The sequence below is a fragment of the Macaca nemestrina genome, chromosome 8 (assembly GCF_043159975.1).
Source record: "Macaca nemestrina isolate mMacNem1 chromosome 8, mMacNem.hap1, whole genome shotgun sequence".
NCBI lineage: Eukaryota > Metazoa > Chordata > Mammalia > Primates > Cercopithecidae > Macaca > Macaca nemestrina.
This window is the reverse complement of record NC_092132.1, coordinates 137414280-137440238: the sequence shown is the minus strand read 5'-3', so window position 1 is coordinate 137440238 and position 25959 is coordinate 137414280. Positions and strand designations below refer to the sequence as shown.

Genomic DNA, 25959 nt, shown 5'->3' with positions numbered 1-25959 from the left:
ACTGATGTCCATGGACTATTGATGCTTACCCACCAAGACTTGCCCAGAACTTCTGTGGCTTCAGACCTGTGCTGCCCATTATGGTAGCTGCTAGCCCCATGTGGCTGTTGAGCACTTAAAATATGGCCAGTTCAAATTGAGATGTGCTCTAAGTATAAAATACACACTGGTTTCAAAGACTTACTATGAAAAAAATATGTAAAATATCTCTTTAATGGACAGATACAGTGGCTTGTGCCTATAATCCCAGCAACTTGGGAACCTGAGGTGGAGGATTGCTTGAGCCCAGGAGTTAGAAGTTGCAATGAGCTGTGATTGCACCACTGCACTGCTGCCTGGGTGACAGAATGAGACCCTGTCCCTAAAAAATAAAATACATAAAAATGTAAAAAAGAAAGAAAGAAAGAAAAACTCATTAAGATTTGTGACTCTGTGTGGTGACTCATACACCTATACTCCCAGCACTGTGGGAGGCTGAGGCAGGTGGATCACCTGAGGTCAGGAGTTCGAGACCAGCCTGACCAACATGGTGAAACCCCGTCTCTACTAAAAATACAAAAAAATTAGCTTGGGCATGGTGGTGCACACCTGTAGTCCCAGCTACTCAGCTCAGGAGGCTGAGGTGGGAGAATTGCTTGAACCCAGGAGGCAGAGGCTGCAGTGAGCTGAGATGACACCGCTGCACTCCAGCATGGGCGACAGTGAGACTCCATCTCAAAAAAAAAAGATTTTTATATTACTTATATTTGTTTCTGACTCACTTATTATAACTACTGACAATTGAAAAAACATCAGAAAAATTTCCTTAGGACATTCTCTGTTCTTGTGAAACCTCCAGAGAACTGTGGCTGTAGGCAAGTCATTCCATTTTTGTGTTTAAACAGCATCAGATATCTTATTTTTTACCAGATTTAAATTTTATATGCTTTTTAAAATTTAAATTTGAAGAGATGATAAAAGCCATTTAATTGTATATTCAATTCAGTGTTAACTCTAAGTGGAGCTTTTTGTCCCTAGCCATCCGATACTGTGACAGATGCCAACTTATAAAACCAGATCGCTGCCATCACTGCTCCGTCTGTGATAAGTAAGAGAACCTTTAACTTCTAAAATATCTACATGCTGGTGGTCTTTTTCTTCATTATGTTTCTTTTCTCACTGTTTTCCTGATTATCTTCTCCATATTCTCGCTTCTCAGCCCTTGATTTAGGAAATACAGTTGGGATAACCCGCTGGCATTCATGCCAGTGAGGCCTGAGGCCACAGTCAAGTGTCAGTTTGCCCCCAGATTCACGGTGCCCTGAAGTATGTGATTTTTAGCAGTTCTGACTTGGCTAGTTCAATTTAGGAAATACTTCTATGAGTGTTTTCCATTTTTAAAAAGATAACTCAGTTGACTTCATGACAGTCAGATGTTGTTATATATTTAATATACTCCAAGAACAGTATGACTTGGTGTCAGGATTGATATTGAAGAAGTTTTATCCAGACTTTCTGTAAATCCATTGCAGTTTTGTTCTTTCTTTAGCATAAGATAGTTGTATATTAATACATTATATTGTTTTTAGAAAATGAGTTGCTTTGCATCTTAAGCATGTATATTTCAAATTCAAGTTACCTTATTATAAGAATTGGCTATAGTGTTTATTTTAGTTGAGAACTTCTGATATTATTCAATTTTTAGATAAGTAAATAATTTTGCAATATTTTACTTGCCACAGCTCTTTGAACTAACCATAATTTATATTTTTATAATGTAATATGATTAAAATTTCATGGGGTATTGGGTTTTGTGTTTTGCTTTGTTTTTTAGATGTATTTTGAAGATGGATCATCATTGCCCATGGTGAGTTGACTGTATATTTAAACAAGTTTGTGTCCCTTATAAATGTTAATAAATTGAATCACCCATGTAAATCTTTTCACAAATGAAATATTACTTGAGTTGACATAGCAGGAACTTTCAGATTTAGTTTCTGATATTTGTTTGATTAACTTAAAAGAGCCTTTATTTAAGGGAGTTTCCATGAAATACTTTTAAAACCAGTGGTTAACAATATAAAAGTTAATATCACATGTTAGCTCAGAACAAAGGATTTTCTTTGTATGCATGTGCATAAACATAGAGATTCCAGAATACTCCACAGAAATATACACAAAGATGTACACATAAATTAGACCTAGTACCTCACTGGAAGGTTTTTATAAAGAATTACGTCATCTAAAGCTTTTTAACAATTTGTTTTACGCAAAAGTTGACATTAAGGAGTAGAATACCAACTACACAGATATACAAATGCACACATACATTTAAACAAGATTTTCCACATAGGATTCATTAATATTTGTTAATATTTCTCAGTCACGAAATTAGGTAATTTAATAGAGGATTATTTGAAAGATCTGATTAGTAAGGTTAATTTTCCTTCCTTTTCCTATAATTTTTCATCTCAGTGTACACATGTCTTTGATAGTCATGCCCAAGTTGCTGGCCAGGTTGGATTTGGGCATGAGTATTACTTACTCTTCAAGCCTTCTTTCAGGGATGGCTCTACAGAAAGGTAGACATGCCCACAAGTCCACAGTAGGTATAGGGGGAAATATATGTAGGGAACAGTTCTCTTAGCAGTAGGAAAGAGTCCCAGGGGAATGTAGGGATTATGGTATCTCGTATCTTTCACCATTGTACCTCTTTCTTTTCTCCACCTCGATTTTCTCCTTTAAAGTATTCAGGCTAGTCAATCCATACAAGAATGGCATTCTTCTTACAGGTCTCGATAAATAACCCCCCTTTGTACTAACTGAAACTTGCATTCATTCTTTTGCACTCGCCCCCCGCCCACTTTTCTTTTCTGTTTTTTTTTTTCTTCTTCCAACAAGTGTTCCCCCTCCCCCCGTGTCTTTAATTAGACGCCTTCTTCTTCTTTTTTTTTTTTTTTTTTTTTGAGACAGAGTCTCGCTCTGTCTCCCAGGCCCGAGTGCAGTGGCGTGATCTCGGCTCACTGCAACCTCTGCCTCCTGGGTTTAAGCGATTCTCCTGCCTCAGCCTCCCGAGTAGCCGGATTACAGGCGCCCGCTACCTCCCCTGGCTAATTTTTGTATTTTTGGTAGAGACGGTTTCACCATATTGGCCAGGCTAGTCTCGAACTCTTGACCTTGTGATCCGCCCACCTCAGCTTCCCAAAGTGCTGGGATTACAGGCACGAGCCACCACGCCCAGCCAACGTCTTCTTCATTCTCCTTACATTCATATGTTGACTTCCCCTGCAGTTGCTGTCAATGCCCCACCTGTATCCCCATGACTCACCTGTTGAGTTCATGGCATCTTGGTGAACAGCTCCCATACTCACTGGCAGCTCCCCATTCAGGCACCTGTGTTTCTTTTCTTCTCTGCCTGAGGGGTCTCTTCTACCTGGGTAGTTTTGTTCAGCTCTACAAGCCAGGCAGTCCAGAAGTGCCAAGGCATTCATACCTCCAGGAGCAACCCTCATCCAGTGACAGCCTGGCCAGTAAAAAATGCTTTATCCTTCTGTCTCAAATGAACTGTATCCAAGTTCTTGTCTCAGGGTCTGCTTTGGGGTAAACCATATTAAGCACCCTCCTCTCTGGATAACTGTATACTCCAGATATATTCAGCAGAGTGCTAGTCATCAGAGGCATAGCGTTGATTTTGATTTTTCTGACCTTTATAAGGGATTGTGATGACAAGGAGTGGAGAGGCGGGAAAAAATCAGGTCAGTACATACCTATAAAGCTTCCCATGCCCACGCTGTACTCATAAAATTACAAAAAGAGAAAATAATAATTTACCATTTTAGTAATCTTTCTAAATCAACAGTTCATTTGGCCTCGTGAGAAACTTACAATTTGATAGCCTTTCCAGTTTTCACAGGTCCTGTTAAATAAGTGAAGGAGAACAACAGAAATGGGACCCTAGTATTTTTAAAAATAGGTTCACGTGGCATACCTACACACCACCTGCTGTTGCTCCACCCTTAGCTGGCAGTGCGGGAAGGTGAATGGACTGACTGCGGTACCTTTTAACCCGTGTCATCGTTCTCTTCCCCATCACTTCCCTTGCTGCATCCACTGTCCCCGCCATGGTTGTAGCTCTGGGTACTCCCTTGCAGAAAGCAGCAGCCATGTTGACTTGTGAAGGATTTGATGCCAAGGGTCTAATACTCACTTGGTGCCAGCTGAATGGAGCAGCCATTGTATGTAATTTTAAAATTTCAAATTAAAATTTTAAATTAGGCCAGGCGCGGTGGCTCAAGCCTGAAATCCCAGCACTTTGGGAGGCCGAGACGGGCGGATCACGAGGTCAGGAAATCGAGACCAGCCTGGCTAACACGGTGAAACCCCGTCTCTACTAAAAATACAAAAAACTAGCCGGTGAGGTGGCGGGCGCCTGTAGTCCCAGCTACTTGGGAGGCTGAGGCAGGAGAATGGCGTGAACCCGGGAGGCGGAGCTTGCAGTGAGCCGAGATTGCACCACTGCACTCCAGCCTGGGTGACAGCGTGAGACTCCGTCTCAAAAAAAATAAAAAATAAAAAATAAAATAAAATAAAATAAAATTTTAAATTAAAAAGTCTATAGCTGATAACATGCTTTTGGTTCCAAATTCAGAAATAAAACAGGTGGCCATGTTCTTTCCAGTCCCTCTCCCACCTTCTTCCACTACACACAGAGAATCAGGGTCGTCAATGTCATGGCACTTTTCAGATCTCAATGTATGTGTGCGTATGTGTGCGTATGTGTGCGTATGTGTGCGTAGCCTGCCAACCCCCTCTCTCTTTTTTTTTTTTTTTTTTTTTTTTTTAGTACAAGTGACTACATTATTGACTGAATCTGTTTCTTTTTATTTTCTTCACTTAATATATTCTGGAAATATTTCTATATGAATACATAAAAAGTCTTTTTCTACAGGCTTTGTGTGAATGTATTCGTCTAATGACAGTTACTTATAGTACTTTTAGGATGTTTTCAGACCCAGGCGCAGCCTTTCTTTTTTTTTTTTTTTTTTTTTTTTTTTTGGAGACAGAGTCTCGCTGTTCTCCCAGGCTGAAGTGCAGTGGCATGATCTTGGCTCACTGCAAGCTCTGCCTCCTGGGTTCCCGCCATTCTCCTGCCTCAGCCTCCAACTAGCTGGGACTACAGGCGTCCACCACCACGCCTGGCTATTTTTTTTTTTTTTTTTTTTTTGTATTTTTGGTTTTCACTGTGTTGGCCAGGGTGGTCTCGATCTCCTGACCTCGTGATCTGCCCGCCTCAGCCTCACAAAGTGCTGGGATTACAGGCGTGATCCACCACGCCCGGCTGGGGCAGCCTTTTTATACAGGTGTTTTAAACAGGTCTTTTGACCTTAATATCTGTCAGCTTTGAACATTTGACGCATTGAATCAATAATACCTCTCCATTTTGCAATGATTTCTTAGTCTCTGCTCTGGCCACTGAAGATTACCCACCAGAATTCCGGGGATCAATCTCATACTTGTGTTTTAACTGAAACAGATTCCATAGTATTTGCTTTATTGGATTTTCTATCAAAGTATTTTTTCCTTTAGTGTAAAATTTTGGTTAATTAATTATATCGTATTAATAATACTTTCACATGCTTGCCAAAGGTTAAGTAACACAAAAACAAATTATTTGAGCTTGCATTTATTGAGTGCCAATTATGTTCTAGAGGCCATATGTATAGTCTGTAATACTTGAAACAGTGAAGAAAGAAGTAGAAATTATTTGTCTCATTTTATTTTATCTTTTTTTTTTTTTTTTGAGATGGAGTCTCGCTCTGTCTCCCAGGCTGGAGTGCAGTGGCGCGATCTCAGCTCACTGCAAGCTCCGCCTCCTGTATATTTCTCTCATTTTACAGGGGGAAGAAAATGAGGCTCAGAAAAGAGAAGGAGTGGGCTCAAAGTTTCATAGGAAATTTTTTTTTTTACTTCGAAGGCCACGCTCCTTCCAGTGTATTATGTTCTTTTTCCAATTTAAAGTCAGAAAGCAATTGCCTGGAAACAGGACCAACAGGTGTGTTTTACGCTGAACTTAACGTAAGAAGGATATTTACCTAGAACGCGTTTTGTTTCTCCATGTGAAGTCATTCCTTTTCTAGATGGAGAAGTAGATTCAGAAGAAGTCTTCTTCCTTTTCAAATTGAGTCTATAAAGCAATCGGCAGTTAAAATGTCTAGCCCAAAAGTTGTCTGTTACGAAGACAGTAAGGTATTATTCAAAATAAATGTCACTATATTTCTTCTAGTTTTATATATACACACACACACATATACACATACACATGCACATACTCTAGGTATATACGTATTAAACTGTAAAATACATGGTCTTTACTTACTGACCTCCTGTGTCCCTAGCTCTAACGTGGCAAATTGTACCATCCTCTTAAGCAAAGTTAAATTAGTTGTTATAAAATCTGTGATCAAAATCATTTTCTTTCTATAAAAATACTCTTTCTTATTTAATACAAAAGCTACTTCTATTCCTTCAGGAAGAGAAACAATCTTTTCTATCCCTTCCAATCTCTTCCTAGTCCACAAGTCATTATTTACACCTATGTTGTCCGAAGTCTTTTTTTTTTTTTTTTTTTTTGAGATGGAATTTCACTCTGTCACCCAGACTGGAGTGCAGTGGTGAAAACTTGGCTCACTGCAACCTCTGCTTCCCGAGTTCAAGCAGTTCTTCTACCTCAGCCTCCTGAGTAGCTGGGATTACAAATGCGCACCACCACGCCCAGCTAGTTTTTATATTTTTATTTTATTTTATTATTTAATTTTTGAGATGGAGTTTTGCTCGTCATCCAGGCTGGAGTGCAGTGGCGTTATCTCAGCCTCCTGGGTTCAAGCACTTCTCCTGCCTCTGCCTCTCGAGTAGCTGGAACTACAAGCACACGCCACCATGCCCAGCTAATTTTTTGTATTTTTAGTAGAGACAGAGTTTCACCAAGACCATGCCAGGCTGGTCTTGAACTGCTGACCTCAGGTGATCTGCCTGCCTCAACCTCCCAAAGTGCTGGGATTACAGGTGTGAGCCACCGTGCCCACCCATGTTGTCCAAAGTGTTAAAGCACCCCAGCTTTTGCCTACACATTCTTTCCCCCTGAAACCAACATAAGTATGCAAAGGGAATATCCTGTATCCTTTTGAGACAGGATACAATTAGACTAGACTCATTGTTTACAATATTATTTCCTGCCAGATTCCATTCAAACACCATAAAAGGCAACCTCAGCAATTGGCTTGCATCCCCCCACTGGAACCTCTAGAGATGCAGATGTAACTGTTTCCATACAATGTGCACCCACAATTTGTGGCTTCTTTTTTTTCTTTCTTTTCTTTTTTTTTTTTTTTTTTTTTTTTTTTTGAGAGGGAGTCTCACTTTGTTGCCAGGCTGGAGTGCAGTGGCGCTCTCTCGGCTCACTGCAGCCTCTGCCTCCTGGGTTAAGTGATTGTCCTTCCTCAGCCTCCGGAGTAGCTGGGACTACAGGCGCATGCCACCATGCCCACCTAATTTTTGTATTTTTAGTAGAGACAGAGTTTCACCATGTTGGCCAGGATGGTTTTGATTTCTTGACCTTGTGATCTGCCTGCCTCGGCCTCCCGAAGTGCTGGGATTACAGGCATGAGCCACCGCGCCCAAAAGACCTTTAAGTTTAAAAATTACTAAATCTAATGCTATTCCCTTTACCTCATATTTTTTGAGGGAGATGATGTAAAAACATTTTTTCACATGAACATGGTTTCATTTTTACAAATCTAGAGAGAAAAGTGTTTCATCTTAGTAGCTAAGTCAGTGGAGAGTGAGGTGATTTTTACCTACATTAGAACAGGAACAAGGACATTTGAGAAAAGGAAACAATATGTGTGTGTTCTATGCAATAGGCTGAACACTGGAAAAGGAAACGTGTATGTTCTATTTAATAGGTTCATTATACCGGTTAACCAAGAAGTTACTCAACCCATGAAGCTATTAGCCAATTCCACATGGGTGTTGTATCACATTGACACAAGGTCATCCAGTAATGCCCTTGTCTTTAAGAAAAGGAAACCAAAAATTTGATAGAAAGAGAGTGAGCCTATAAGCCTATAAGCCTGTAAGTGGGAGCTAAATGATGAGAACACATGGACGCAGATGAGGGAACAACACACACTGGGGCCTTTTGGAGGGAGGAGGGTGGAAGGAGGAAGAGGGCTAAGCAAAACAACTAATGGGTACTAGGCTTAATACCTGGGTGATGAAATAATCTATACACCAAACCCGCACGACTCACGTTTACCTATGTAACAAACCTGCACTTGTATCCCAAAACTTAAAGTAAAATAAAATAAAATATAATTTTTTAAAAAAGGAAAATCTTAACAAAAAGAAAGTGAGCCTATAAAAATGAATTGTAGTTGTACTTATGTTTATTGATACAGTAGTTTGAGTTATCCCCCCTCAGATAACGACTTTGGAGTGAGAACTGAGATTTGTAAATTTCCATGTTTGGAATTATAGCATATTTAGAGCCGACTTTTGGAAATGACCTCAGAGTGTTTAACTTACAGATAAAGAAATGAAATTCTAATTGATGATTTCCTCAGGGCCGCATCATTACTTAGTGTTACATGGGCATTCTGACCCAGCTGTCTAACTCTCTGGCCTACTTCTTTTCTTAAAGCTCCAATTTAATATGCTTTGACAGTCCTCTTGCTTCAGTGATGGCATGCAAAGAGTAATCTGTGAAGCTATTCCATCTAATCTGGGAACACTTGAAAAATGTTGACTTAATTAATCATAGTTGGAAATCAAACCCAAAGATAGCATAGAGGAAGGGTTTAGTAAATTCACCTAAACTGCCTGGCCTGATGAGGTTTCTCACGGGCTCTGTGCTTTGAGGGATGTGCACACTTGCGTAATTTGACATGACATGCAGTTACACTGTTTATGATTGGCTAAACAATATTAAATATCATGTTTTAAAAATGGAAGCAAATTTCTCTTTAGTGAAATGGATTTTTAACTGATTGTATGCATGAAGAAATATTGGGAGTTATATTTAAAGAAATGCCAATAAATTAAAACCGAGAGGAAGCTGAACACTTGCTTGAGCATATGCACACGTAGGTTGAAGATGTAAAACTCACTGGAAATGTTTTTGTTTTGTTAACAGGGTGAACAATTGTGTTGGATTTTCAAATTATAAGTTCTTTCTCCTTTTCTTGGCTTATTCTCTGCTCTACTGCCTTTTTATTGCGGCAACCGATTTACAGTATTTTATCAAATTTTGGACAGTAAGTCATTAACTCAGTAACTCTTTTTTTGGTATACAATAATGATGTAGGCTTTGCAGGACAGAATTATTTCAGACAGACATTTTATAGACTAGAGCTCATTGACATGCAGTCAGTCCTCATTATTCGCAGATTCTATATTTGTTAATGCACTAAAATGTAATTGTAACCCCCACATCAATACTGACAGCTTTCGTCATCTGCAGACATGTGCAGAGTGGCAAAAACATTGAGTTGCCCCCGTGCCCGTTCCCAGCTGAGGTTGAACAAGACGACGCTTTTGCCTTCTTGCTTCAGCTCTCATACTGTAAACAAGTGTGCTTTCCACAGTCTAGTGCCATGCTTTTTTCCATTTTTGTGCTTTTTGTTGGTGATTTTGCTGTCAAAAAAAGGTCTTCAAGTGTAGTGCTGAAGTGTGGTCTAAATGTTTCTAAGCAAAAGAAAACTGATGTGTCTTATGGAGAAAATACATGTATTAGATAAGCTTAATTCAGGCATGAGTTATAGTGCTGTTAGCTATGAGTTCTATATTAACAAATCAATAGTATATATTAAATAAGGTTCATTTAAGCAGAAACACACATAAAACAAGGTTACGCATTGATCAGTTGTCAAAGATGTTGTGACCAGAAGTTCATAGAAACTTAACCTTGTATTTTCCCTAGGAGCAGTTTTTCAGTATTCACAAATTCAATGTTTGTGGAAACTTTATAAAACAAAAGTACTGCGAATAACGAGAATTGATGACTATATAAGATTTTTTCAGGATTTAAAAATAGAAGTATTTTCTTTATGTTTAAGAAGATTATTTTTTAAACTATTATGCCTATAATGTCCTGAGTTTTTATTCAGTATTTCTTGATTAGGCTTTATACACTATATATTTTAAATGTAGGCAAAAAGAAATTAACATTGAGGATTTAGGATATCCAGAGGTCCTCCTTGTGAACACCAAATGACAGTAAAAAATCAGTTTATCTGCTGCCACGATTGATTTATTATTTTCATTAAATTAACTCTATTATGGTAAGAATTTCTAAATTGCTAGATTACTTATGTGAGATCTGAACCAAATTAAATACCAAAGAGTTATGGAATGCCTCCTATGTGCCAGTTCTGTTGCTAAGCATAGAAAGACATGAGTGAAGAGGCCTGCTGCTAGTGTTCAAGGAGTCTTTCAGTGTCCAGCTTGAAAAATGATCCCTACTGAATGTCTGGGAGAACATTACCTCACTGCTTCTCCTTCCTGCGGATGACTTTAGTTTCAAACCACAAATACATTTGAAAAGGAATGATCAGAATTTTCACTGTTTGTCAAAACAAACAAACAAACAAACAAAAAAACAAAACAACTGCTGCTGTTGAAAACTGTCAGTGAGGTCTTGTGACCTGTGTCAATCGGTCAGGTACTCCAGGGTATTGAAACGTGAGGAAAAGCCACCTCCTGGCAGCCATGGTGCTTCACTATGTGTCCATAGCCCCATCCCCTCCATTCTAGAGCCATTCCAGGTCTCTTTGGATTTATAAACAAGGAGAGTCTAACTGGTTTTCTTTGAGATGGACTGTTTCAGCCCATGGATATTAAGATTTATTTTAGACAGGTGTTATGCACTGGTGTTGATCTTTTCTGTGGTCCTATTATTTAAGATAGCTTGAAGCATTATTGTGAATGTGTTGTTACATGTATTCATTTAGGTGATGCTGTTGTTTGTAGTAACGTAAAACATTAATAAGGATAGTAACCAAATTGTGCCAGTTAGCCTTCATTCTCTGGCATTATAATGAAACTTTTTAAACATTGGTGATTCTGTAGTATGTTAACAAAACATACTCTGTTAATAAATTTAAAACTACATTTTATAGTTCCATTTATCTTGCTTCTTACTATTACAGTTTATACATATACTACCATAAATTTTCTATGATTTGGTTATGAAAAAAAGTTAATATTCCAAATTTTAATATCATTTTCATATACATATTCTGGTAAACATTTAGTCTGACAAAATGTATACATATTTTTCCTAAACTTTTAACAATAAAGCCACATATTTTTTCATGTTAAATTTAAGAAAAATTTTAAGAAAAAATCTTACTAATTTACTTATAAAAGTAGGGGAATACATATCCCTTTGACAAAACATTTTATTTTCTTCCTTTCTTTGTAGAATGGCCTACCTGATACTCAAGCCAAGTTCCATATTATGTTTTTATTCTTTGCTGCAGCTATGTTTTCTGTCAGCTTGTCTTCTCTGTTTGGCTATCATTGTTGGCTAGTCAGCAAAAATAAATCTACATTAGGTGAGTATCCAATTATTGTAGCTGACAGAACTTTAAGTACATATACCAACATTCATTGACAGTTGCTATGTGATTAAATGCCAACCTGCCCTGAAGTGGTAAAAATCATTCTTATTTTCCTCATTATTTTTTTGATATATCACTTAGACACATACAGGTTTGTTCATTCCATATATTGATTGTCTCTTATATGTATATATGCATATATATATACACACACACACACGCACGCACACACACACAGTGGTGAGCAGGGGCAAAACAGTCTAGTGAGGGGCACAAAAATTAATAGCCAAACATAAAAGTGATTACAAAATGCAAATGCTTTGAAGAAAATAAAAGGATGCTGAGGTATGAATAAAAGGATGGGGATGGTGGAAGGAAGCCTATGTAGAATGAGTGGTCAGGGGAGAGCTTATCACAACAAAAAGTACTTAACCTAAGAAGTCAGCTATAGAAAAAGCCAGAACATGTATGTTTAAAAGCCATACAGATATCGGAGGCAGCAAAAGCAGTGCTTACAGGGAAATGTATAGCTGTAAATAACTATATTTAAAAATGAAATACCTCTATTAATAACTTTATACCTTAAGGAACTAGAAGAAGAGCAAAGTAAAACCAAAGTCAGCAGAAGGAAGGAAATAATAAAGACAGGAGATAATAGAAATAGAGTATTAAAAAATAGAAAAACAATAAAATCAATAGTTGGTTCTTTTTTAAAAAGTCAACAAATATGACATCCCTTGGCTAGCAAGAGAAAAAGAGAAGACTCATCACAGAAATCAGAAATGGAGGTGAGGACATTACTACTGACTTTATGGAAATAAAAAGGCCAAGAAAATACCGTGAACTATTGTCTGTCAAAAAATTAGGCAACCTAGATAAAGTGGACACATTTCCAGAAACACACAGACTACCAAATTGACTCAAGAAGAAGTAGAAAATCAGAGCAGACCTGTAAGAAGTAAAGTGATTGAATCAGTAATCAAAAAAACTCACAACAAAGAGAAAAGCCCAGAACAAAATGGCTTAACTGATAAGTTCTGCCAAACACTTAATGAAGAATTAACTTCTTCTCAAACTCTGCTAAAAATTAGAAGAGAAGGGGACACTCTCTGACTCATTCTATGAGGCCAACATTGCCCTGATACCAAAACCAGAGACACAAACATCACAAGAAAACTATAGACCAATATGAATATAGATGAAACGATTGTTAACAAAATATTAGCATACCAAATCCAACAACATATTAAAAGGCTTACACAACCATGATCAAGAGGGATTTATCCCAGGAATGCAAGTAGGGTTTAATATATGAAAATCAATCAGTGGTAATATACCACATTAATAGAATGAAGGAAATAAAAATGGAAAATCTTAAGGAATTCACAATAAAAATGATTAGCTAATAAGCAAAATATGAAATTTGCGTGATTTAAGATCAGTATGGAAAAAATTAATGCAGAAAAAGTACTTGACAAAATCCAACATCCTTTCAAGATTAAGAAAAATTGTACTTAGACTAGGAAAAATAAGGAACTCCTTCAACCTGATGAGGAGATAAAGGGCATTTGTGAGAAATCTACACCTAACATCATACACAACAGTGTAAAACTGAAAGCCTTGTTTCTAAGATCAGAAACAAAACAAGGATGCTCCTCTTCACTACTTCTGTTCTACATTGTACATAAGTTCTAGCCAGAGTAATTAGTCAAGGAAAAGAAACAAAGGCATTGAAAAGAAATAAGTAAAACTATTTTAATTTGCAGATAACATGATCTTATGTATAGAAAACCTTAAGGAATTCACAATTAAAATGCTTAGCTAATAAGCAAAATATGAAATTTGCTTGATTTAAGATCAGTATGAAAAAAATCAGTTATATTGCTGTGCACTAGCAATAAACCACCCAAAAAGGAAATCTAGAAAATTCCATTTGAAAAGGCATCTAAACAAATAAAATAGGAATAAATTTACCAAGGAGGTGCATATAACACTACTAGCACACTGAAAACTACAAAACATTGCTGAAACAAATTAAAGAAGACATCCCATGTTCATGGACTTGGAAGACCTTATATTGTTAAGATGGCAGTATTACCCACCCAAAGTGATTTACAGATTCATTGCAATTTTAATGGCTTTTTTTTTTGCATCAATGGAAAGGCCAATTCTCAAATTCATGTGGAATGGCAAGAAGCCCCACATAGTCAAAACAGTATTCACCAAAAAAAGAACAAACCTGGAAGACTCACATTCTTGATTTCAAAACTTACTATAAAACATACAGTAATCCAAACAGTGTGGTGTTGGCATAAGGATGGACATATAGACAAATAGAATTGAGAGTCCAGAAATAAACCCATACATCTTTAGCAAATTGATTTTCGACAGGGGTGCCAAAACCATCCAGTGAAGAAAGAATAATATATTTGAGTTGCACAAGGACAACTCAGTATCCACATGGCAAAAAATAAACTTGTATCCCTACCTCACATCATACAAAAAATTAAGTCAAAATGGATCAATGACCTAAATGAAAGAGCTAAAACTGTAAACTCTTAGAAGAAAATAGAGGGATAAATCTTCAGGACTTTGAATATGACAGTGAATTCTTAGATATAACATCAAAAGCATGAGCAACAAAGAAAAAATAGGAAACTTACACTATCAAAATTAAAAACTTACATGCATTAAAAAACACAAGAAAGTAAAAAAACAAACTGCAGAAGGAGAATAGTATTTCCAATTCATTATCTGATAAGGGCCCTACTATCCAGAATATGCAAAGAAATCTTGTAACTCAACGACAAAAAGATACAAACACCTCTGTTAAAATATTGGCAAAAAATTTGAATAGACATTTAAACAAACATTCCTCCAAAGAAAATATACAAATGGGGAAAATAAAACTTTAGGTTTTTCATTTCAGCATTATGCAAGAAGAATATGTAGTATTATGAAAGGAATGTTGATGACCTCGTTCACATCTCACTCCATCATTTATTTGTTGTTTGAGAAATCCCAGCACAGAAAAATATGCTCAACATCATTAGTCATTAGGAAAATGCAAATCAAAATCACATTGGGGTACCACTTTACACTCACTAGGATGGCTACAATTTTTTTTAAAAAAGTCTTGGTGAGGATGTAGAGAAATTGAAACCTTCCTACTTTGCTTGTGGGAATATAAAATGGTGCCACCACTGTGAAAAACAGTTTGGCAATTCTTTTAAAAGTTAAACATAGAATTACCATATGAACCAGCAGCTCCACTCCTAGGTATATACCCAAGAGAATTGAAAACAGGGACTGAAAGAGATACTTGTATACCATTGTTCATAGCAGCACTACCCACAATAATCAAAAGGTTGAAACAACCTAAATGCCCATCCAAGGATGGAGGAAATGTGGCATATCTATACAATGGAATATTAACCATAAAAAGGAATGAAGTCCTGATACACATGGATGAACCTTGAAAACATGCTAAGTGAAAGAAGTCCATCACAAAAGATTACATATTATGATTCCCTTTTTTATGAAATATCCAGAATAGGTAGATCTGTAGAGGAAAATCACATTAGTGATTACTAGGGAATAAGGAAATAGGGGAGTAGGGAGTGACAGCTTAATGGATATGGAGTTTCTTTTGGAGTGATGAAAATATTTAGAAATTTGATATAGGTGGGAAGTGCACAAAATTGTGAATATATTACATTCTGTTGAACACTTTAAAAAGTCTAATTTTACACTCTGTGAATTTCACCTCAATTGAAAATAAAAGACCCTACAGGAAAAGAGAAAAAAAACTAGGAATATTTGAGAAACACTCCATGTGGCTGAAGCATAGAACGCTAAAGATTGAGAAATACATTAATGAGATTTGAGAGGCAATCAAGGACTAAGCTATGTAGAGTTTCTAGGCCAAAGTTAGGAGTTTGAGAATGCAACCAGGACCACAAATGCTTATGATCATAAAGGACACTCCAAGCTGTGAGCTTCGGTTATTATAATATGCAATGAGGATTAATTACAGTGCGTAGTCAATTAGTGTTCATTTTCAGTATTCTGAAATGAAACATTACAGAATTCTGAAATTAAATCATTACACCAAATACTATTAGGGTGAAACTACTGATAAAATAAAGTAATTTCTAAGCCCAGGAATTTTATTTCAAATTATGTGTTAGGCAGTTAAATTATAATTCGTCAAAAGTAAATTTATTGTTTCTAGAGGTTTTTAACTTCTGGAAACTTCTAGATTTAACTTGTAGCACTGAAAGGACTTCCCCTGGATAATATGGTCCTATGAAATGTTTTAGAAAAAACTGTATATCCTGGGATGAAGAATGCTAAGGATCTTGCAAATGACCACATTTTTTCATAGTGCCTAATTCTGCTGGTTAGATTTTCCTTTTTAACATAATGGAGAAAAATCATTATACCTCCATGTTCATATTCCAAAAATAAAATGTTAGATTTTGCATTTCAGCATGATTCAAGAAGAAAATGTAGTATTTTTGAAGGAATGTTGATGACCTGTATTCAAGTCTCACTCTGTGTGTGTTTGTTGTGTGACCTTAGGCAAGTCCCAGAGCCTCTTTGAACCAGCTTTCGTATGCAGAATGAGCATCACCAGATGCAATACATGGTTCTGGACTGGATCGTGGTTTGGACAGACTAGTTCAAAAGTACATTTTATAGTCAGCTGGAAAAATTGTATTAGATGAGAACCAGTTTCAACGAAATTGTAAAATGCTTAGCCAGACATGGTGGCATGGCACCTGTTACTCCAGCTACTTGGAAGGGTGAGGCAGAAGAATTACTTGAGCCTGGGCATTCAAGGCTACAGTGAGCTATGATCATACCACTGTACTCCACTCTGGGCAACAGAGTGAAACCCTGACTCAAAAAAAAAAAAAAAAGGATTTACTGAAAAACAAGTGGAATGTATGTAAAACATTGTCTCATTTTGGTTTTCTTAAAAAATACACCTGTAGATTTGTATATCTATATCTGTGGATCCATCCATTTATCTATCGTTCAAAAGATTCAGAAGATGCAGTTTTAATTTATTTGCTAGTTTGTATTTTCTGATTTTCTACAATGCATATGTACTGTTATAATAAAAAGGCATATTTTACAATTAAAATAGATACATCTTATGATATTTTAAAACAGAATGGACACCCTGTATTTCAGGGGTGTTGATAGGCACATAAGCACTCACAGTCAGCTAGCCATTGATTTGCAGTTTCTTCATTTACTTAAGTTGTTGCTAAATATTCAGGATTACTAGTAAATACGTTCTTTACTCATGTGATTCCTTTACCATCTTTTTTAGAGGCATTCAGAAGTCCAGTATTTCGACATGGAACAGATAAGAATGGATTCAGCTTGGGTTTCAGTAAAAACATGCGACAAGTTTTTGGTGATGAGAAGAAGTACTGGTTGCTACCCATTTTTTCAAGGTACTCTTTTGTGAAAATTTTCAGGATCTAACTAATGAAAATAATATAGCAAAAGATAGTTTCAGGAAAAGCCTCTAGTTCCATAGACTTGCAATTCTGTGTAGGAACTCTTATTTTTTAAAAGTATTGTTCTGTGATTCACTGTAATATCACGTAGAAGTCAGTTAATTCATCATCTTCCTAAACACTATGTTGAACTCAATGTCTAATACACAATTTTTTTTTTTTTTTTTGCCTATAGTATAGCATGTTCTACTCTCAGACATCAGCATTTTGGCAGGGTTTCACTCTGTTGTCTTTCTTATGGTTCAGTTCTAAATTTTTGTTTTAATTCTAGTCTAGGTGATGGCTGCTCCTTTCCAACTTGCCTTGTTAACCAGGATCCTGAACAACCATCTACTCCTGCAGGGCTGAGTTCCACAGCTAAAAAGTAATCTCATATATTTTTTTTTCATTTTACTTTCAAATAATGCATTTTACCATATTGTGTCTTTTGGTTACATGTTCCTTTGAAAAAAAATTAAGACCATAAGAGAATTTCCTGCAATGGTTTCCACTTGAAATGAGGGAAAAAAGAAAGTATCATTGAGGAGGGATACATTAGAAGCTTCAATTATACTTGTAAAATGGTATTATTAATCTAAGTGTGAGTAAAAAGGTGTTAATTCTCTATACATTTTGGTTGACTGAAATCTTATTTTATAAATGTAGTGCTTAAAAGAAAAAAAAATGTAAGTCAAAGTTAGCTACCCACTGCTCAGTTAGGCAGACAGGGTAAAATTGCCCCTGACCCGCCCTGTCTTTCCTCTCTGTGGTAACTGGTAAAGAAACTTGAGGCTTTTGGAGATCAAATGGATCCCCAGACACCTTCTTGACAATTCCATTTTAATGTATATTATGGGCTTAGTGCCCTTGAGAGACCTCTAAAGATTATCTGAGCCATTTCTGTGGAGAGAGGAGCCAGAGTCTTGGAAATTCATTGTCTGGAGGATTTTGCTCCAGCTTTAAGTTTGTTTTGATTCCAGACTATCAAGAATTTGAGGTTGGCCTCGGAAAGACCTTACATTTGATTCTGAATGTGCTACTAACTGGCAAAAGGAAAAATTACTTAAACTTTTAAAATGCTATGTATGAATTTCCAATGGTTTGAAACACCAATTTTTATATCTTTGTGACAGATTTGAGTATAACCATTCCTCTAATTTTTAAATGAAAGCCAGTAGCAAAAGCATAACCATAATATAATTCTTCATTAAATGTTAGAGCTTTTTTTAGTTGCTTCAGTGCCACATACACAGTAATCCACACCAACACTCCATATTGAACATTTCTTATTGATCACAGTACCTTTTCCTAGGGAGCCTGGAGTGACCCCATAAACCTCAAGGCGGTGTTCCTGGTAGCCATTCTAAAGTACTTGTTGTTGTTGTTTGTTGGTTTGTTTTAGTTTTAGTTTTGAGACAGGGTCTCACTTGTCACCGAGGCTGGAGAGCAGTGGAGTGATCATGGCTCACTGTAGCATGACCGCCCAGGATCAAGTGATCCTCCTGCCTCTGCCCTTTGAAATTGGGAATTAAATTTAAAAGGAATTTATATTTAAAATCCTTTTAAATTGTCAAAAGAGATGAAAGGTATTTGTCACCCCATCCCTAGAGTGAGCTATGTACAGCCAGACCCTACCAGTTAGTGAAGGTGCCCGGTGTATGTATTTCACAGGGACATTCAAGGGCATCAGAGTTTTTTACTAGATCATGCCTTGTGCATTTGGGCTTGAAAATCCCACAGAGCTAAATGTTTATGGTTTTTCATATACCTCAGTGCAGAAAAATCGAGTTTTAATAAATTATTCAGAATATGTTTCAAGCTTTTACAAAATTCAGTAGTAGTTTATAATACTTTTTTGCCCTTTGTGTTTTTTAAATAATTTAAGAAATTATTTTGGTTTTAGAGATAATATTTCTCCTTCCACTAAGGGTACCATGAGATTTGGGAGAAATCTTAGTTCTGACACTGTTACCCAACTAGGTGATCTTGAAGAAGTAATCTTTTGAGGGCTCTGTTTCCTTTGAATGTTGAGGTCAGATTTAGACAGCTAAAGTCTCTTTTCTTCTGTAGGATTGTACTATCTCCCATGTTTAGCCCATATAAAATTTTTGTGGCAAGTTCTGTTCTCTTCTGTACTCCAGAGTTGAATATCTTGCTGTCTACTTGACATATGCACTTGGACACCTAAAAATCATCTCCAAATAAACAGGTTCAGAGCAGAACTTTGAATTTGATTCCCAGCCATGTGTACCCTCATCACCACCCTAAACCGGAATCTCCTCCATGCTTCCATATATTAGTGACCTCCATTTTCCCATGTGTTCATGCTAGAAACTGTGGGGTCATCCTGGATTCCTCTCTTTCAATTACTTTGTATTTACTGCATTTGCAAATCCTATCAGATGTCTCTTTAAAGTATATCTATAATCTGAATACTTTCTAACGACCTACAAGGCGTCTTTCCTGGTCCTAGCCGTCATCCCTGCTCCCATGGATTACTTCAGTAGTTTTCTAACTGGTCTAACATTTTTGCCCCACTCCAATCTATTTTCCCTTCAGAATATAAGTCAGATTGTGTCACTCTTCTACTGAAAGCTCTGTTAGTTTCCCATGTTACTCAGAATAAAAGCTAATGAATGTCCGTTCCATCACTTAACAAGACTGTCTGATCTGACCCCAAACAGTCATTCTTTTTTTTTTTTTTTTTAATGGAGACAGAGTCTTCCTGTCTCTATTAACAGCCTGTTGCCCAGGCCGGAGTGCAGTTCTGTGATCATAGCTCACTGCAGCCTCAAACTCCTGGGCTCAAGCAATCCTCTCCCCTTCGCCTTCTGGATGTCATTGTTTTTTACTTTCCTTTCACTCACAATCCTCAGACACACAGATCTTGCTGTTTCTCACATGGACCAAGCATGTTCCTTATATAGTGCCTTGTCCTTGCTAATTCCCTTTCCTTGCCATTCTTCCTCCAGATCTGAGTGAGCTGTGTCTTCTCTTCATTTATATTCTGTTCAGGCGTAACTTCAGAATAGAGGCAGTCTTTGATAACCCTTTGTAAAATAGTAACTTTCTCTGCCACTTCCTGTTACACTAATTTTTTTTTTTCTTTCTTTTTTTTGAGACAGAGTCTCACTCTGTCACCCCGTCTGGAGTGCAGTGATGCAATCTCGGCTCACTGTAACCTCTGTCTCCCAGGTTCAAGCAATTCTATTGCCTCAACCTCCCCAGTAGCTGGAATTACATGTATACCACAATGCCCGGCTAACTTTTGTATTTTTAGTAGAGATGGGGTTTCACCATGTTGGCCAGGCTGGTCTCAAACTTCCTGACCTCAAGTGATCCACCTGCCTCAGCCTCCCAAAGTGCTGGGATTACAGGCATGAGCCACTGTGGCCAGCCTGATTTTTTCAGTTGTTATAGCTCTTATTATCACCTGACTTATTTCATTTGTGTATATGTATATATGTGTATATATAGATATATACACACACACACACAAGATTTATTTTTCTTCCTCAATAACAGTGAAATTTCCATGGAACAGTGATTTTGTTTGTTAAAGTGACAGGTACTCAATAAATATTGTTGAATGAATGGATTCTTGCCCTTTGCTAGAGTCCTGTTAGCAGTAATGAATCTTCAGAGTCCCTAAACCAGGATCTAGTTAGTCTTCTGTACCTGTTATATGGTCCCTTTCTTGAAGAGTAATAATTAAAGTAAGATATTTTGTATAATATATTTAAACCTGTATGGAGATAGGCTGTTTTCTATTTTTTAAGATTTACCTCCAAAATTTTAATAAGGAGTTGTTAAAGCTACACAAAATTGAAATATTCTAAAATTTTAGATATGAGGTAATTAAGAAGAAAAAGCATACCCATATATCCTTTAAAAACATAATAGTTACTATATATAGTTGAACTCAAATATGTGAAATTATTCTTGAAAGAATTTTAAGTAGCTTTTTCTTTTGAATACTATACAATTACTATTTCAGAACATTCTGAAACATCACTAATAGTTTCTATGCCAATAATGTTTCCTAAGTGAAATATTTTTATGTATATTTTTTCATGCCATCCAATATGTTGATGTATGGCATTTCCACCTAAATTTTAAAGAAAATACTTCTTACAAGACTCCTCACTCCCCAGACTGAACATTGGGTTTGTAAGACCTGATAATTTCAGATGTGTTTTATATTCCTACAAGATAGTTTGCTCAAATTTTTTGTTTCAGTTTTACAGAAGAAGATAGAGAAAATCGTGTTCAAGACCATTTAGGCCACTTTAGAAGCTGTAGGCCAGTTTTTCTTCAACTTTGTCTTCCTACCATGACATTCATATTTTCTTCCATATCCACATATCACTTACAAAATTAATAGTTTTCTGTATTTAAATTGGCACTTATGCTTATTTTTAAACCAAAGTTTATACCACTCTCATAAATGAGAAACTGGCATAGCTTTCTATAAATAGAATATAACTTTAAAAATAGGGCAGGCGTGGTGGCCCATGCATGTAATCCTTGCACTTTGGGAGGCTAAGGCAGGAAGATCACTTGAGACCAGGCGTTTGTGATCAGACTGGACAACATAGGGAGACCACTCTACAAAAAAAAAATAATAATAATTAGCTGAGGGTGGTGGTGTGGTCCCAGCTACTCAGGAGGCTGATAGGGGAGGATTGATTGAGCCAAGGAGGTTGAGGCTATGACTGCACCTCTGCACTCCAGCCTGGGGAACAGAGTGAGAATCTGCCTCAAACATAAATACATACATAAAATTGATAATAAAATAATATTATTAAGTTCTAACTACCTGCTAAAGCCTGGGGCTGAGGACTATTCTCTGGAGGTTTGCCACTGTTAGAGATTGTCATCTTACCGTAAGCAGAAGGAGGAAAAGAGACTGAAGAGAGAACACTTTTCTCACCACTAGTCAGTGCTATTTAATGTCTTCTTCTTGTATTCCCCACATTATTTTGTGTACCTCCTGCAATCATCTTGCATTGCAAGTGGTTTTGGTTCCATACATTGAGAAACCATCAACTTTACTATCAAAAATTAGCTTATGATGATTTTGATGATTATTCAATTATTATTCAGTTCCGAAAACCATCAGTTTCCTGCAAAGCCACTGAGAGAGTCCCAGAGCCACCTTCTTACTGATTCTCAGTCTTGGACGGAGAGCAGCACAAACCCAGGAAAATGCAAAGCAGGTAAGGGTGTGCTTGTTTGGCTATCTTTTGATATATTTTATTTTTAGAAGGTAAACATGGTTTTTAAAAAATCCATTATATTACCCACAGACTTTTTCTTAATTTGGAGTCAGATTCCCATTCTAAATTCAGAATTATTTTCAGAGAACTATTCATGAGGTTCGTTAATACCTGTTAGCAGCAGAAAATCATTTTGTGAAAGATGGATCTGCATTGCCTTTTTTCTGTTTAAAGAACCAAATCTTTATCACATTCCTCAAGTAAAATGATAGAAGTAAATTCAAAATATAAAGTATAAAAGTGAAAAAAACTACAATCAAATCAGATAGTAGAAAAATATCTACTGAAAAGGACCTTAAATTATTCAGTTCTTTTACTCTAAGATTTCTGTCCAATTTCAAAATGTCTGAGTAAAGTTATTGCGTAATTACCATAACTTCAGCTGCCTGAGATTTCTTCATATCTCACTCACATTCCTCTTGTTACTGTTGTTGATTTTAATCTTTTGTTTTCTTCAGTCAGTGTAGTTTATTAGCAAGGAACAAGCAAGGCTTCAAAGTCAGACCTGATTTAAAAATCCTAATTTAGGCTCCCAGTAGTGTGTGATATTTGTTACGTTACCCAACATCTTTTAGACTTAGCTTCCTTCTTTTCCAAAGACTACCTATTTCTCAGTGTTGGTAAGGAGTAGACAAAATAGGGTGATCATACATGCATATGTGTGTACGTATGTGTGGTGTCCACATAAAGGAGTTAAAGCCATACATCTATGATTAAGGTGTTATTAGCCAGAAAATCTTCAGACTGACTACTAACCTTTTCTCCTTCATTTCTAGTCTTTTCAAATAAACCGGTCAATGTTTTAAAATGTAGTGAACCAAAGTCAGACAACATGAGAGTTTGAAGAAACCTTTGGGATTTAGTGGTAGTGAAAAACAAATGGATGATCCCAAGTAAATATTCTAGTCATTTCATATATTATCAGTCGTCTTCTCCTAAAATACAAGCTTTCTTTAAATAGCCTTATTTTTAACAAATATATTTTCCTCCCAGAGAGTCCCATGATTTGACTATTCATAATTTGGTCACTCTCTCGACCTTCAAATATGCCATTTCACTTTCTAATCTATGGCAAGGACTAGGCATTGCCTAAACAAACTTTGATGACACCAATTTGTTCTTTGAATCCATCAGTTTCCTTAGAGGCAGAGAGGTGAGAAATAGTTGGGGGTCAATTGTTGAGAAGTGGAAAAAAAGCAACTCCTCTTCATCCAGAAGGGATTCACGTTTCATCTTATATAATTTGTATTAACGTAGCAGTGGTTTCTTAATTTTCACATGCTGTTATAATTCTTCGGCATGTTTGATTAATTTTTTTGTTAGTTGGATGGGTGAAATGAAGAACTACTTAAAGTTTAAAAGATGGTGTATAGGAAGGAAAAGAAACAAGAAAAATGAGGTGAGAAAGCGCTCAAAGATTGGTTTGACTAGAATGAGGTTGGTAGAGGAAGAATTTGGAAATGTCGATGTAACCTGATGTGAGCAGTGTGGGTCAATATATCTTTCATTATTATGTTCCTCTACTTCCTCAGATGTATATTTGTTTTTAGTGTTTTGTGTGTGTGGTAGAAAGAGATAGTGGTTGTAACTGACACTGTGTAAGGGGTGTGTGTGTTTCTGTATAACCATCTTATATATACCCTTATTGTGTACAAGGCACCTTTGGAAGTCTACCAAGGGATTCATAATTCTTAGATGAATAACAAGTTTTTGCTTATTTGTTCAAAAGCAACCAAAAATGCTAACTTATGTTCTTTCATTAAGGTATGAGCAATCCTGCGTTAACCATGGAGAATGAGACTTAACTCTTCAAGCAAGATAAATTCATACTTTACAAAAGTACGATAATTTTCCCTTTATTTTGTATTTTTAACAGTCTTCTAATTTTCTTAGGGTAAATAGTTTCCATAAACATTTTTATTAATTTATGAGTGACTTATATAGAAGATCTTTTACCTGACTTGTGAGATTGCATTAGCCATGCTGAGGCTTCTGAGCACAGACCTAGCTTCAGTATTAGCTGGTATTTAGGTTAACTTGATGAATTATAGAAATAAGTTGATGAACAAAAGTCATTTTATAGTAATGCATTAAGTGGCAGGGATCAATCCTAAAATCCTGAACTATACGTAAAAATTATCTTGTCACTTATAAAGTGAAATTAGAAATTAGAGTAATTATTTTTAATTTTTCTTCATTTTTCAGAATATATACAGTGGTCATATCCTTGACCATCCATTAGGAAACTCTCACTGAGTCTAAGTGCAATATAATTATATCTCATTAAAGTACTCATTAGCACACTGTCATTCCCATTTTTGGGTCACAGTAGGGCCTTATAGCATATGTTAACCTTAAAATGATAGGTGTTCCAAATCATTTTCTTTAAACCTTATTTTTTTTAAAAAACCCAGCAGTTCCAAATCAGTTTCTTTAACATATGATCTGTTTGTAAGCCTGCAGTCAATAAAAAGCTATAGTAAGGAACCCCTTTGGAACAAACAGCTATATAATAAACAATTTACAGAGCTGAATATTAAAGGTAGCAAGATAACTCTCTATTTACAAAACTGCAATCTAGAATCCTAAAGTCTATGAAAAGCAAGAGATTCATTTGTAAAACAAAATGATTTGCATCAAAGTTCATGGATATCTGTTTTTATTTGCTCTGGTTTTGATAAATTAGTCATGTATTGTAATAGCAAAATGCTGATCTGGCAATTTGCCAGCTGACTAGTATCTGATTTTGGGAAGACCAGGATCAGCTCTGAATATCTGATGCTACAATAAGTCAGACTGACCATAACTGCTAAAATAGTAAATTTAATCTGAATTTGATTAAATGGCAAAGACACATTATTATATTTCTGAAAATAATTTTAGAATGGAACTATAGCAAATATTTCTGTGTGTTAAGCGTTTTACATAGTTACATGGTAATATATAAAAGCCATCGAGAGTTCCCAGTATTTTGACATAATACCAGCATTGTGTTTATCTCCAACACCTTGCACAATGCCAGACACATAGTAGGTTCTCAACATTTGACGGATAAGTGACAAAATAAAAACATTGAAATTAAAAATCTGACAGAAACTTGATTTTATTAATTCAAATATGACATTAGCAGTCATAATCACAAAATGGCAGCATGAATCAGTGCTATAGATCTAAAAATGCACCCCTGATTTTCTGATGTAATGTTTCTATTCTATTGATATAACCAGTTGCAGTAACATGTTTTGTTTTCTTAATTTTCCCTAAAGTAGCTAATAGACACTGGAGTTTTAAAAATAATTTTTTTCCTGCGTTGCATCTCAGATTTGCAATTCATTCAAATTGTATTTATATCAAATAATAGTCTGATATTGATATGCCTAACTTATATTAAATATCTTCATATTGGCTGGGCACGGTGGCTCATGCCTAGTAATCCCAGCACTTTGGGAAGCTGAGACGGGTGGATCACAAGGTCAGGAGCTCAAGACCAGCCTGACCAACATGGTGAAACCCTATATCTACTAAAAATACAAAAATTAGCCGGGTGTGGTGTGGCATGCCTGTAAT

At 36.3% G+C, this 25959-nt stretch overlaps 1 protein-coding gene across 5 annotated transcripts in view; it reads left to right on the top strand.

Moving 5' to 3' along the window:
• LOC105463741 (zinc finger DHHC-type palmitoyltransferase 2) overlaps positions 1 to 25959 on the top strand; it is a 111947-nt gene that overhangs the window by 75256 nt on the left and 10732 nt on the right. For all 5 annotated transcript variants that reach the window (XM_011711017.2, XM_011711013.3, XM_071068592.1 and 2 more), the window contains 8 exons: positions 1018 to 1087; positions 1814 to 1846; positions 9170 to 9290; positions 11459 to 11591; positions 16942 to 17068; positions 17406 to 17498; positions 22220 to 22332; positions 24157 to 24231. In XM_011711017.2, the coding sequence (XP_011709319.1) occupies positions 1018 to 1087; positions 1814 to 1846; positions 9170 to 9290; positions 11459 to 11591; positions 16942 to 17068; positions 17406 to 17498; positions 22220 to 22332; positions 24157 to 24197 (731 nt within the window). In that variant the 3' untranslated portion in view covers positions 24198 to 24231. The remainder of the gene's footprint in view (positions 1 to 1017; positions 1088 to 1813; positions 1847 to 9169; positions 9291 to 11458; positions 11592 to 16941; positions 17069 to 17405; positions 17499 to 22219; positions 22333 to 24156; positions 24232 to 25959) is intronic.